This window comes from Pichia membranifaciens (assembly GCF_001661235.1).
Source record: "Pichia membranifaciens NRRL Y-2026 unplaced genomic scaffold PICMEscaffold_2, whole genome shotgun sequence".
NCBI lineage: Eukaryota > Fungi > Ascomycota > Pichiomycetes > Pichiales > Pichiaceae > Pichia > Pichia membranifaciens.
In genome coordinates this window covers 2,320,443-2,334,996 of record NW_017566983.1, presented here as the reverse complement: position 1 = coordinate 2,334,996, position 14,554 = coordinate 2,320,443, and the positions used below count along the sequence as shown (strand labels likewise).

The following is a 14,554-nucleotide window of genomic DNA, read 5'->3' as shown; positions in this document are numbered from 1 at the left end:
AAGCCGCTGTCTGATGAAGATACTTCCCTGTATCGCACCATGGTGGGGAAATTATTGTTTGCTGCGAATACAGTGAGGACCGATTTGTCATATGCGGCCTCGGCCCTGTCAAGGTTTATCAAAACCCCGTATGCAAATCATTATGCTGCTGCTAAACATGTTTACATGTTAGGAAATACTGCAATAACATGGAAATCCACGAAACAGCAGACGGTGGCGCTATCATCTACTGAGGCTGAGTATATGGCACTGGGTGACGCAGTTAAAGAATTACTATGGTTAACACAACTGTTGAAACACATTGGACTTAAAATGAACAAAGTCCCCTGCATCTTTGAAGACAACGAAGGGTGCAGGATGTTATCAACGCATCCGGTCCATCACCAGAGAACCAAACACATTGATATTAAACATCATTTTGTTAGACATCATATTTCAGAAGGAAACTGTGAGATAGTTTCAATCAACACTGAAAATATGGTTGCTGATATGTTGACTAAAAGTTTAGCCAAGATTAAATTCAATAAGTTTGTTGGTCTAGCTGGAATGTCGAACATATCTACAAGTGTTTAGATTATGGTGGGGTGTTGAGATAAGATGCCGAAGTCAATATCAATAAATTAGAGAAAGAGGCTTATTAAAGACAAGGCATTAGAAAAGTGTTGTAATCTAGCTATTCTATTATGAATATCCATTGTATATGTACACGTTTTCTTATGTTTGTTACTTAGTTAAAAACAACTTATACAACTCTTAATAACTAATGATTCTAAACACAGATAGGAGACAAAACCTCTCCTATTTATACACTCATGACGTCGGCTAATCTTTCCAGTTTTAGATTACTTGATGCCTTGTCATTACAAGGCTCTTTTCTAATGCCTTGTCTTTAATAAGCCTCTTTCTCTAATTTATTGATATTGACTTCGGCATCTTATCTCAACAATAAGAGATAAGAATATCATTATGACAAGGCATCTTATCTTAACAGTTCCACCGAAAAACGTCCACTTTTGAGCATGTGTTAGTTGAAAAAATCATTAAAGGGATTAGAAAATTTTTATAAATCATTATACATAATCATAGATAAACAGGAAAAATAATTGAAATTAAGAAGATTGTGAACAGGCAAAAAAAACGAAATTAGAAAGACATTCTTTGATTGATTAAGATGGATCATTAGAATATAAGAATGGACAAGCAAAAAAAACTGAGAGTATATGTATACGCTATGGTGTCGTATAACTCTTCACTCAATCTAGGCAAGAATCGAGATACCAGTGTAATGTATAAAACATATTATTTAAATTTATCTGGAGTTTTGGTAATAAAGCCACCTTTATTGTTAGTTTGGGATGCGACTAGGGCCAGTTAGTGAAGTCATTATTCGTCATTGAGAGTGAAGTCGTGAAATTTATAGAAGGAAAACATCCTGGCTTTGAGTTAAATACAATGAAGGGGAATCTGTATCGTGTTGGTGTTTGATTGAGTCTAAGCAGTCCAATCTGACAATATTTTGGTTTGGTTGGCCGATTTCTTCCATTGAAGAAAACGAAGAACAGTTGGATAATGAAGGCAAGTCTTCTTCACGAGTCATCTCATCCAAGCTTGAATTATGCGGAATGTTAGTACAGGCATCTGTCTCTTCGACAGATGTGTCAGCTTCCAAGGACGCGACATAGTCGTTCAAGTTCAAAGAAGTATGCTGGGAATGCATTCTCATCAATGCACAATAATTATTTGAGAACGATCCGTGATCTCTTGAGTCGTTTTCATTTTCGTTTTCGTATTCGGTGTCGCTTTCCGTTTCAGAATTAGATTCGGAATCGGAATCGGATCCGGAGAGTGTGATGGTAGCAGTGACAGACGAGCAGGTTGCTTGATTTTCCAAATCGTCGTCATCCTCGCCAAGACCATCTTCGACACCGCCGTGGAGATTCAGTCTTTGCAGTGCTATGCAGCACAGCTCGTTCGGGTCAGAGCTCTTCCCACCAAAGGTGTCACTGTTGAAAGAAGAGTCTGAGTCGTCATCGGAGTCGAAGTCTGAGTCATCCGACGTGTAGTACACGTCTGAGCATGGGGCTCTTTCTATCTTTATTTCGTTTTCATCGACCTCGTCATCCTCTTCACCACTATCCGCATCGCCATCAACAACGTAGTCTACGTCGTTAACCTGGACTGTGACGTTGTTGAGAAGAGGGTAGGAGTTCGAGTTTATGGAGTCGTAGCAGACGTTAGTTTTGCCTGGGTTACTGCTAGTATTGCTATTGTAGCTTGACTCGTGATGGTTCAAGTTCTCAATCAAGTTATCTAGTAAGTTTGCTTGGCACACCAAACGATGTAGATCGACGTCGTTTCGAACTGCCTCTTGTGTGAGCTTGGCCTTGACCTTCGACGCTAGTAGATACGTTTGGGCGATTCTGCCCGAGTTGTAAGTGGATTGGAAATAAGAGCTCATCATCGTTTTTTTTTCTCTGTGCTGGTATAGTCTCTTCTATCGATGGGTTTTATTATTATGCTGATTATGTTGACATTAAAATCGGGGAGAAAAAACTTAATCTTATTATCAGTTACTATCGTGGTCGTTGGAGGTATACTAGACGGAACAGATTATTAGGATGCTTTGGCAAACAGGGTATTATCTTGGTCGAAAGCTATCAGAGACGCTGGTGAACCGGTGTGAGGAGAAAAATGAGTAGTAGTCTTGCAGTTTGCAGAGGTTTTGTGATCATTAAACAAAGGAATTTCGAGCACGGCACTCGGGGAAGGGGAAGGGGGTGGTGGAAAACGGCTGATACAGGTCGGAGCTGTCTGTCGACGGTTCTGTGATAGCACGCTGGTGCTGGTTTTCTGGCCTGTGCACTGCTGCTGTTCCGCGGATGCTGTCCGTTCAAGAGTGTCGTGAGATCAAAGGTACGAGCCTTGAAATGTGTCACCACAAGAAAATCACCCTTTTGCCCGACACGGGGATGCTCTAAACACGCAAACAGATGCAGAAGGGAAGACGCAAACTCTATATACCTCCTATGCAACGCTGTGCTACAGCCCCCAGACCCAAAACAGCCCAGACAAGTGACACCCAGCCGGCTTCTTCACCGTTCCCCCTTCACTGGCCGTCCCCTCCGCCAGCCGCAGTCTCTGGCCATGTCGCCAGCCGTTTCTTCCGTCCGAGGCTCCCTCTTCCGAGCCATATAATTCGTTTCCGTTGTGCGGGAGCAGCGGTTGCGCAAAAGCTGCCGAGGGCCGGAGCGGGCGGAGCGGCACGCAGGCGGCAGAGAAGAGAAAGAGGGTGGGGTTAAGCGTTATTACACGGGGGTGGGAGGAGTTGGGTTACACATAGACAGATATATCACCAGCTGCTGCTGTCCCACTTCTGCAACTCGGCAGACTGCTTGGAAATGTCCTTCTGGCACTTCATGCGCATGTAGAAGATCGGACAGTCCTTATTCTCGCAGAGGACCTCCTGATGCAAGGAGCCCTGGCAGCGCTGGCACTCGGTCCACAACTTGCTGAACCGCTCCTCGAGGAGGTTCATCTTGCCCAAGGCCTCGCCGTAGATCTGGCCACTGCGGCTCTTGCAGTTTTTGCAGAGGGTCTCGTTGTCCGGAATGGCGGTCTTGCAGCCCTTGCAGGTGTTGGACTTCTTGGCGAAACGCATCAACATGCCTGTCTTGGCGCTGCCGACCTTGACGATTCTGGTGTGGGAGCCGTGGAGCAACTCCCGGGTGCGCTTCTCGCCCAAGATGGGCTCGAAGATCCTCGTCAAGGGCTTGCTCAACTGGTTGTCCAAGTAGTACTTGGTGTCGATGGGCAGCGAGTTCTCCAAGACATACAGCGGGTCCTCGGACTTCTCGTAGTTCTTGTCGCCGGCAGCGGTCTTGATGATGACGTACGCCACTCTGTCGCCGACGTTTGGGGCAGACCCGGCGTCTCTCTTGCGCATCCTCTCGGCCAACTCGACGTGCGGCTGCTTGTTCGCATAGTCCTGTCGGCTGAGCTGCTTGGAAATCACCAACTGCGACAAGTCGACCCTGTTCTGTAGCAAGTTCGCAATCGTTTTCTTGACAAACTCCTCGGCCTCTTCGACGTTTCGGTCTTCGAGAATCAGCTCCAAGACCCGTGTAATGACGTTCTGGACGAGTCGGCAGTTATCTCTTCTCACCGTCTCGATACCTTTTGTGTCCATCTTGTCGAACTTGGCGGGATTCGTCCAGAATAGCCCGGCGTATCTTTTCTTGTTGATCAACAAGTACGGGAAGTACACCTTCTCGAACTCGAGCTTGATGGGGTCTTTGAACAACTTGGATACGTAGGCCGCTGCCTCCTCACCATAACTCATGCATGTCTCCAGGTCGCTGAAACCAAATTTAACCATCACCGAATCGGTATCACCATAGATGACTTGTGCATTGTAGGGGAATCCATTTTTCAAACTGTATTTTTCCTGGACGGCGTTCTTGGTGGCTTCAATCATTTCTCTACCAAACGCAGTGACACTGGATGAAATGGCCAAGCAGGGTAGTTTACCAATGGTAGCACCAGTAAACCCGTAGACTGAGTTTGCAGAAATCTTCAATGCTAGCTGTCGACCGTTCAACACTTGCTTCTTAAACGGATCAGTCTCATTCTTCAAGTCTTTCTTGGCCTGCTCTCTTGCACCCAACAATTCCTTCAAAATCGTGGGTAAGATTCCCTTTCGCACATGCTCCATCACAAAACAATCTCCATTTGGCGTCTTCACGTAATCTTCACCTTCCTTTAAACCTAGCCTCTCAATTGTCTTTCTGCTCAACAAGGTGGTGTAGCAGAGATTATGCGCCATCATAATGGATGGATACAAGGAAGCAAAATCCAATGTCGCAATCGGAACATCATAGTACCCTCTAACAGGCTCAATGACAGTCGCACCTTCGTATTCTTCATTAACATTCTCAGACTTCATGTTTGGAATGACAATGTTCAAATCCAAACATTTTCTGAATAACTGAGAGATAACCTTGATTTGTTGTCCTCTCGTAAGTAAGAAGGAGAACGGAACACCAGTGACCCTGGCCATCTCTGTGTAGTTCACCAAACACATCAATTTTTCCATCAACCGCAGAGGTAAAAAGGCATCTTTCAAACAGTAAACTGCCAACCTTCTACGCGTTTCACTATCCCCATTTTGTAAGTCCGTGATGATTGAGTGTTGCACATCCTCCTTTTGCTCCCCTAAAAAGTGAGAAGAAACGGCATTCAGAGTATAGGATCTGAGTTTGAATTCTCTTTGAATAAATTGAAGAAGATCAAGCTGCATTCTGCCCTCTGTATTGATGATTTTAGACTCTCTGGTACCATAAGCACGTGAGCTAAAAATCGAATCCTTGATTTCTTGCCTAGTGTTCGACAACCTTCCAAAATATGGAAATTTGTCAAGTTTCAAAGCCTTGGCTCTGTTAATCAAATATGGCAGATCGAAGTTGACAATGTTATAACCAATTATAACATCCGGATCTACCTCGACAACAAAGTCTTTCCATTTCATTAGCATATCACCTTCCTCTTCAGAACTAAACACTTCAGAACCAACAATTGGAGAACAGCTCTTCACAGTGAAGACATTTCTCACAAACGGGATACTGTCACCGACCTTTGAAACAACGTTGGCGATCTGGATGACGCTATCTTGGTCAGGCTCGGGGAAGATCCCCTTTCTCCCTGCACATTCGATATCAAAGGACAGCACTCTCAATGGTGCCATCGAAAGGTATTTCCCCTCTGGCTTATGGCTGAGCAAGTCTGTATAGTTTATATTCACCTCCAACTGGCAAGTGGAAACTTTTCTTCGATACTCAACGGTAGTATATTTTCCCGCCGGGCAAGAGAGCCAACTCATACCGGTGATTTGGCAGTCCACCATCATACGCAGAAGATATTGCAAGTTATCAAAAGTGACTGTACCGGTTGGGTTAAACAAGTCACGAAATTGTACCTCACCTCTTTCAAATCCTGTACGAACCTTACCTGCGTGTCTTGGATGGGATAGTATGATCTTGAGAAATGGAACCTTTTGGTCTCCGTGAAATTCCCATATACTTTCTTTCAGTTCGATACCGACATCTTCAATCATGTTTTGGTATTGCGATTTCAAAGACCTGGTGAACTCGTCAAACTCGGTGGGGAACCCACGTGGAGCTGGAACGTAAAAGTAGTGACGAAATCCCAGTACGTTACACAATACCGAATTGCCCTTGTCTGTAACACCGAAAAACCTGACACATCCCTGGTCTCTCCCATCAGGACCGACAATACTAGACTCTTCTGCATCCAACTGCTGGAAGTTTATTTCATGTGTCATGGGCGTGAAATCGGCGGGCAGTGGCGGTCTTGTCCACACTTGGGTGGTAGCTCTAGCTTTAGCCTCAACCGGTTGCGCTTGGGTCATCGTGATAAGCTCTTTTTCAAAAGTTGAAGGCTCTGCCTCTGTTTCTGAGACATTGAGCTTCTTGTGGATTGATTCTGTGCTGACTTCCTCGTTGTTGAGAGGGATTACAAACCCTTCCTTGGATACTTGGTCTGAAGTCAGACGTCTCCGCTTGTTTTCAAGCTCAAAGATGTCTAGTTCATGGCCGGCCTCACGTTTGACAGTCGTCATCTATTGCAGGATTTTCTAGAATTACTTTCTTGATGGTTAGCAAACTCTGGTCCCTGAACTTTCACCGCAAGCACCTTGTCATAAAGAAAGGGCAAGGTCAAATCATTTTGGAGTGAATTTCCAACACGAAAAAAGAATGAAACCAAATAGGACGCGTTCGCTGCGCCACACAAGGAGGCACACCTCCCGAGCGATAAGGACGGCAGCGTGCGCCACAGAGGCCTCTCAGTATGGGCTTTCTGTTCGGCATGTTAGAGCCCTGTAGAGCTTTTTGACGGCTTGAAACTTGATCTCCTGGTGGCAACAAAGAACCCTTTCAGCTTGATGGGGAGCATGCGCCAGACTACAGGACAATGAGTTTTAATTTTACAGGGACTACCAATAGGCGAAATGTCAACCTAGGGAATAGAAACTTGTTGAGCAAGAACAAGTCAGTGTTTTTAAAATCTGCTCAGATCGAACGACAGAAAAGAGAGCAGCTGAGAATAAGAACTAATTCTGCCATTACTCTCCAATCGGCATGCAGGAGGTATATGGACCTTCTTTGCTGGAGAAAGGGCTTGTCCGAAAATTGGGATGGACGCTCAATCGTGCATTTCAAGTACTTTTTTCCATATCTTGTCAAAGTTCAGGCCCCCGAAGAGTCTATACGCCAGCTTCGGCTTTTGCAAAAAAGATCACCACTACTCTCGAGGGAAGAATTGGCGGAAATTGAGGAAACTATGGTAAACACTTTTACACTGCTGGTGTCAGATGACGGCCACAACCACACCGAACTTGAGAAGGAGATTTTGCTCTCGTTAGAAAAGATTTTTAATCAGGAAAACTCCGTTGCCTTCGGACGATCTCACAATCAGCACTTCACCGCAGCGTTGGTCAGTCTTTATAGAAATGGAGAGATTTTTGCGTTGACATATATCCTGAAGTTGTCCGGTAGGCTCTCAATGAAGCCTTTGCTTACTTTATTCATTGACCCGAAAATAAGCATCATTCAAGATTCCGTTTCTCATCACTGGCTGGAGGAATTTGTGACGTTTGAAAACAACTTGCTAGTATACTTGCTTGATGACAAGGAGTATTTGAAGAATTTACCAAATCAAGAGAAGCTACTGTTTCTTTCCAATATATCGATCTCATTGTACCAATACCCGGAACTAAAATGTAACAAAACTATGACATCTAAAACAGCTCTCCCGCTAGTACAACTCCTTTTGAGTACCATATCGCAAAAGATCACGATTTTTGATAGTGACAAACTCTATATGAAGAAAAGGATTGCTGAAGACTTTACGAGTGAAAGCGGCCCTGATGCTATGGAGATAGATAATATAGATGACGTCATGTCGGCTGGATCTTCAATACAAATATCCTCAAGCTTTTTTGATTCATTGAAGCCCTTGTTCCAGTTGAACAACTTCAGATCCTTTCATGAGGTGACGCCCGATAATTTGATTGGTTACATTTCTGCGCTATTACATTTTGTTTACATCGTTGAGGGAGAACAAGCCATTTCATTGAAATCAAGTATCGATATTCATTGGATTCTCAAAGAGGACAATTCAGATTTGATTTTAGCTTGCTTCAGAAGCATATCATCGTTAGCGGTTTACAATTCGTTTTTACAAAGCAAGAAAGTGACAGAATTTCTACCTTCTTTGATATTCACGGAAAAATATAGACTGTGGTGGGACTCTCTCATTGTCTTTCAAGAGTTTCTATCTAATATAATTTCCTTGACATCTGACGAAAAATTCTACAAGGCTATTATAATATCAAGGGACGATCTTACTAATTTCATTCGGTTCCTGAGAACATTTGTCATAGAAGTGCTATTCAAGTATAGGGACTTGAGCAAGCCAGCAGATTACAAACCTTTATTCTTCATGCAGCAGTTTAAAAAATCTTTATCTTTGTTACATATGCTTCATATGAAAGATTTGAAATTGAAGATCCTTGAAAAAGATTTTTGGATTCTTCCGGGTTACGATCTTGAAATGGGTTCTATCTCTTCGGCAATTCCAACCATAGACAAGATACACAATGATACATTGTTTTATGACCATAAGGACGAGAATGAGGAATCTGTCGATTTTTTGCAGAATTCTAAACTTGTCCAGCTATTCAAAAATAATATTCCCAAAAAAATTGTTGACTTTTTCTACATTTTAGCTTATGCCCCCTTCATGGTTCCTTTTGAGAAGAGAGCAGAAATATTTCATTTTTTCATCGAGTACGATAAACATAATAACAATGTGAACGAATGGTTCCCGACTAAAGTTGAAGGGGTTATTTCCAGGAACAACATGCTATTTGATTCCTATAACTCTTTTGGTAACTTGACGGGAACAGAGTTCAAGAGACAGTTTTCAGTGCAATTCGTTAATGAGTTTGGAGAGACGGAAGCAGGTATTGATGGAGGTGGGTTAACCAAAGAACTTCTGACAACCTTGGTTGCTTCAACTTTTGTACCATCTGAAGAGAACAGGAAGAACAACAAGGGCTTACAGCTTTTCAAAGAAGCAGTCGACTATAGGTTGTATTGCAACCCTGAATTTTTCTTCAAGTTACAATACGAAAGAATTCATCCGAAAGACAAGATTTCGTATGCATGTACTAATGATGAGTACTTGAAGATAAGTAGGTTTTTAGGGATGGTAATAGGTAAGTGTTTGTACGATAATGTTTTGCTTGATATCTCATTCACATCCTTTTTTTTGAATACTTGTGCCACACTTGGAAGTAAGTATTTCAAGAATCTTATTGGAGAGAAAATCAGTGTTGTTGGACATAACAATTCGTTTGATGAGCTAAAGAATTTGGACTTGTCCTTGTGCCGCAGTTTAAATTACATTTTGGTTCAGACTGACCCGGAAAAATTTGAAAGCATGTCTCTTTTATTCACGGTTGATGACATATTTTACGATGAAGATGGGAACTTGCATCATGTTGAAGTACCGTTGATACCGCCGCAGAAGAAATCACCTGATTCTGCCCCTGAACCGGTACCTGTTACAGTGAACAACAAAATGCAATTTGTAAGATTGATGACGTCCTTCAAATTATCGAAACAGACCGATCTAGTTATGAAGTATTTCGTTGAAGGATTATTTCAAGTGATAAAACCTTATTGGTTGCTTCTATTCAATCCGTTTGAGCTTCAAACGTTGATATCTGGTGATGACGATGCAATTGATATCGACGACTTACAGCGGAATGTGGAGTATGGTGGTTTTTTGGAATCAGATCAAACAGTGCACGATTTGTTCACCATCTTGAGAGAGTTCGATCGAACGGACCGGGGGAAGTTTGTAAAGTTTGTTACTTCTTCTCCAAAACAACCCTTATTGGGGTTCAAGGAATTGAATCCTAAATTTGGAATCCGGAATTCAGGAAGCGATACGAGCAGGTTACCGACAGCATCGACGTGTGTCAATCTTCTCAAAATTCCGGATTACAGAGACAAAGAATTATTGAGAGAAAAATTGTTATATTCGATTAACAGCAAGGCTGGGTTTGATCTCTCGTAAGTACTATATTATAAAAAGTTTCTGTAGAAAAGTAAATTAAAATTAAAGCTCCGAACCAAATAATTGTCTTGAATACACGTCTTGTCCTGTCTCACAAAGACGACCAAAGATTAAATTTAAAGTAAAAAAGTGAAACAAAAATTTAAAAAAAAACAAATGTTGAAAAGTAAAGAGGAATGAAGGAAGAGTATAAGAGAAAAAAGAAAAGGCTGGAAATTAGATACTCATTGTAATAGAATGAAACGTCTTACTTTAAGTTCGAAAGAATGATGTACAGCCAAACTCGAGTACAAAGTGAGGTACTTGAGTCTGCTGGCCTTAAACATGCAAAGAAAAAAAACAAAAAATATGTAATATAATAACCACTTAATATACCATCTCAGTACATCTTGATAATGCAAAACGGAAAAACAAACTGTGTCTTCGCATCAAAATCACACTTCAACTTGCTAATCGCCGGTCTTATCATAGGTCAAAGCATTTTCGGTACTGTTTCGTTTCAGCAATTCTCGATTAACGTATTGCTTGAACTCTGACGAGTTGACGTCCCTGCTACCATCCCCGAGCTGACTAATTTCTCGAAGCTGATTCATGTTATGTATACATTTGGAAATCGTCTGTAGTAATAAACCAGGCTTCAAAGGCTTGGAAAGATACTCATCCATTTGGGCCTTCAAACAACGTTCTCTGTCACCCAACATGGCATGGGCAGTCAATGCAATAATTGGAGTTTTGAAACATATGGCGGCATCGGCGTACTTCTTTTTCTCCCATTCTCTGATCAAACCCGTAGCCTCAAAACCACCCATGACAGGCATTTGAACGTCCATCAAAACGACATCGTAGGTATCATTCTGGATTGCTTCAACTGCCTCTTGGCCGTTTTCGACAACGACAACCTTATGACCATGTTTTTCCAAAATCTTGACAGCCAATTTTTGATTCACCAAATTGTCTTCCGCCAATAAAATCTTGTACGAAACTGTTCCATCATTATCTGGAGGTAGAATCTTGGATTCGAGGGCAGGTAATAGTACAGATCCTAAATCTGTAATTGAGCAAGGAATATTACCATAGGATGTGATACCAAGGTCTAAGCAGACTCTCATATTCAACTCTGGTAAACATGGGTGTAAGAGAACCAATGGTATATACTTGATTTCTGGTAATAGTCTTAGCTTGTAACCTGTTTGTAAGGAATCTATAATAATTGTGTCATAAGAATCTGCATCTGGAATACGTAACTCGTTATTTAATTCGTTTATTTTTAAGATGTGAGGATCCAGTTTCAAATTTGAAAGATTCGACATCAAGACCTCCAAATTGATTTTGATGACTTCTGTTGCCACGATCAACACTTTATGAGACCTATATGGACGTAAGATTTCCAACTGCTTTTTCAATGTAATATCTACTGTCGAAACTAAGATGGTGAAAAAGAACTTTGAACCTTTGCCATACTCAGAGGTGACCCATATATCACCTCCCATCAAATGTATCAATTGTTTAGAAATCGATAAACCTAAACCGGTACCACCGAATTTTCTAGTGGTTGAACCATCTGCCTGGCAGAAATTGTGGAAGATCAGGTCTAACTTATCCTTTGGTATACCGATACCTGTATCCGAGACGCAGAACTCTAGCTTGATTTTTTCACTCACAGTTTCACGCTTTGTTGTGGAAACTATGATCTTACCCTTACTAGTAAACTTGATTGCATTACCAATCAAATTGAGGATGACTTGCTTGAGACGGAAGGAATCACCGACAAGGTAATCAGGACATGAGTAGTCAACTTCGTAAATCAAGTCCAACTGCTTTTCAATGGACTTGACAGCCAAAGTTTTCAACGCACCGAACATTGTTGTTCGCAATGAAAAGTCGATTTGCTCAATAGTCATTCTGTTTGCCTCGATCTTGGAGATGTCCAAAATATCGTCGATAATTGTCAATAAAGAGTTTGCCAAATTGTGAACGATAGACAACATTTCACGTTGATATTGGGTCAACTCTGTTTCTAATGTTAGCTGTGTCATACCTATAATACCATTCATTGGGGTTCTGATTTCGTGTGATGTGTTGGCTAAAAACTCGGACTTTGTTTTATTGGCCAACTCTGCTGCTTCTCTTGCAGCAGTGTTCCTTTGGATCGATTCTCTCAAATTTAAGACCATCTGATTAATCTTTGTCTTCAAGGCATCCATCTCACCAGATGCTTCGACAGTAATGAACCTTGTGAAATCACCATCTGTTGCAGCTGCAGTGATCTGAGCAAAGGCACGGACTTGCGATGTCAAGTTGGATGCCATTGTATTGACGTTGGTTGTGATTTCTTTCCATAGACCTTCGACATCGTTTACTTCTGCCTGTACACCCAATTTACCGTCGATACCGACTTCCTTGGCCACCTTGGTAACTTCTATTGCAAAGACTTGCAAAGAATCCACCATCTTGTTGATTGTGTCCTTCAATTGTAAAATTTCACCTTGAGCTTCAACAGTAATTTTCTGGGACAAGTCACCATGGGCAACAGCCGTCGTGACGGTTGCGATCGATCTGACTTGATTTGTCAAGTTGTTGGCCATGACGTTGACCTTTTGAGTGACATCTTTCCAAGCACCTTCGACATCTGTAACGTTAGCCTGTCCTCCCAATATACCCTTGGTGCCGACCTCGGTGGCCAAGGTTCTCACCTCTTCGACGAATGTTCTCAATCTATCCACCATTCCATTGATGGTGTTTTTCAACTCTAGAATCTCACCTTTACAATTTGCAGTGACCTTGGTCGATAGATCACCGTTTGCCACAGCCGTGGTGACGTTGGCGATGTTTCTCACCTGTGTGGTCAAGTTCAACGCCATCGCATTGACGTTATCAGTCAACTCTTCCCAAATACCAGAAACGTTTTGAATTTGAGCCTGTCCCCCCAATCTACCTTCGACACCTGTTTCTCGGGCAACCCTTGTAACCTCGAACGCAAATGTTCGCAACTGATCCACCATTGTATTTATGGTGTTTTGCAATGCATATATTTCACCTTGTGCTTCGACCTTGATCTTCTGGGACAAGTCACCGTTGGCGACAGCCGAGGTGACGATGGAGATCTCTCTCACCTGGTTGGTCAAGTTATTAGCCATGGCGTTCACGTTCACAATCAAGTCGTTCCAAACCCCTTTAGCGTCTTGGTATTTGACGTTCCCACCCAACTTTCCGTTGGCAACCTGGTTCGCCAACTCGTTGACGCCTGTCGTGAAGTTGTCCAACTGATCCACCATGAAGTTGATCGTCTTCTTGACCTTGAAGATCTCCGGATCGTTGAGCTGGTCGCCTTCGTCGTCCTCCGCGTGGTCGGCACCATCGTCCAGTCCGCCAACGCCGATGTTTCCCTTGGACACGACGCTACTGTTCTTGATGTATTTGCTGTTCACAATCACTCTTTTCGAGAGATCTCCAAGGGCAACGGACGTTATCACCTCGCCTATCTCAGACAAAGAGTTCCGGAAAGCCTCGTTTCGCTTGGACTTGATTTCCAGCGCTTTCTTCAAGTTCGTGTTCTCCGACTCTAGGTCCTTCAAATACTCCAATAGTTTGATCCTGACATTGTCGTTCTTGCACCCAAACTCCTTTGGGTCCGAAAGGATCGTGTGTATGTCGGACGATAACTGATGTCGATTTGTCGAAACCAGCATCTTCTATACTCTGTAGCAGAATGCAATTATAGAAGTCGCAACAATAACAAACAACCGCTCAAACGATCTTTCCCCCCTTTTCTGCCGTGCAGTATAGTTTACTCCAGTATAGCGTGGTGTGTTCTAAGCTTCCAGTCGTGGCGGAGTGTCTGCAGCAACACCAGCAACACCAGCACAAGGACAACACCGACAACCAGTACGAGACAGACACGCTGAGCAACAGAAGCCTCCACCAGATTGCCCTACCGCAATCCTCAACCCCAACCCAAAACATCCTTAAGCGGGCAAAACAAAGATTTTAGTTGTTGCCACTAATAGCACTGCAAAAAAACACAAAAAATCAAAAATAGTCGCTTTTTTGGGATTCCACTCGCCGCGCCGGTTCGCTGCCTGGGAAAGAGGACACGATCCGAGCCGGGACGAGGACGGGGACGAGGACCGAGGCCAAGGACGGCTGGGCCTCTGTCGCAGCAGCCTTTGCCGGCACTCCAGCAACGGCACGGCACAGCACTCCGCCGCCGTTTGCCCTCACCGGCCGGTGCAGTCCCGCCGGTACGGGATACATGTGCCGTACTGCGCCTGCTGCCACAGGCCCCCCATCTACACAGCCTCCGGCCAGCAAGCACCGAGATGATGACATCTCGCTAGCTGCAGCGGGGGCTTTAGGGAAACGTCATATCTGCACGCATCGCTTGCTGGCGTGC

At 43.2% G+C, this 14,554-nt stretch overlaps 4 protein-coding genes across 4 annotated transcripts; 1 reads left to right on the top strand and 3 right to left on the bottom strand.

Moving 5' to 3' along the window:
- Nucleotides 1-1,414: 1,414 nt before the first annotated feature.
- Nucleotides 1,415-2,461, bottom strand: PICMEDRAFT_11061 (hypothetical protein; the record flags this gene model as incomplete). The annotated part of the gene is made up of 1 exon (XM_019159745.1): nt 1,415-2,461. The coding sequence occupies one exon, from the start codon at nt 2,459-2,461 to the stop codon at nt 1,415-1,417; it is 1,047 nt and encodes a 348-aa protein (XP_019019253.1).
- A 699-nt stretch (nt 2,462-3,160) lies between these two features.
- Nucleotides 3,161-6,697, bottom strand: PICMEDRAFT_15962 (hypothetical protein). Its single transcript, XM_019161037.1, has one exon. It carries the CDS (start codon nt 6,632-6,634, stop codon nt 3,350-3,352), a length of 3,285 nt encoding a protein of 1,094 aa, XP_019019252.1. The 5' UTR covers nt 6,635-6,697; the 3' UTR covers nt 3,161-3,349.
- A 1,931-nt stretch (nt 6,698-8,628) lies between these two features.
- PICMEDRAFT_30651 (hypothetical protein) lies at nt 8,629-10,161 on the top strand (the record flags this gene model as incomplete). The annotated part of the gene is made up of 3 exons (XM_019162646.1): nt 8,629-9,156; nt 9,232-9,411; nt 9,496-10,161. 3 exons carry the CDS (start codon nt 8,629-8,631, stop codon nt 10,159-10,161), a joined length of 1,374 nt encoding a protein of 457 aa, XP_019019251.1.
- A 449-nt stretch (nt 10,162-10,610) lies between these two features.
- On the bottom strand, nt 10,611-14,073 carry PICMEDRAFT_51338 (hypothetical protein; the record flags this gene model as incomplete). The annotated part of the gene is made up of 2 exons (XM_019163152.1): nt 13,590-14,073; nt 10,611-13,481 (listed from the first exon to the last, which is right to left on the bottom strand). The coding sequence occupies exons 1-2, from the start codon at nt 13,848-13,850 to the stop codon at nt 10,611-10,613; spliced, it is 3,132 nt and encodes a 1,043-aa protein (XP_019019250.1). The 5' UTR covers nt 13,851-14,073.
- Between the last annotated feature and the right edge of the window lie 481 nt (nt 14,074-14,554).

Bases quoted from the DNA above. Each gene is read 5' to 3' on its own strand.
- PICMEDRAFT_15962 (XM_019161037.1), bottom strand. From the start codon at position 6,634: ATGACGACTGTCAAACGTGAGGCCGGCCATGAACTAGACATCTTTGAG.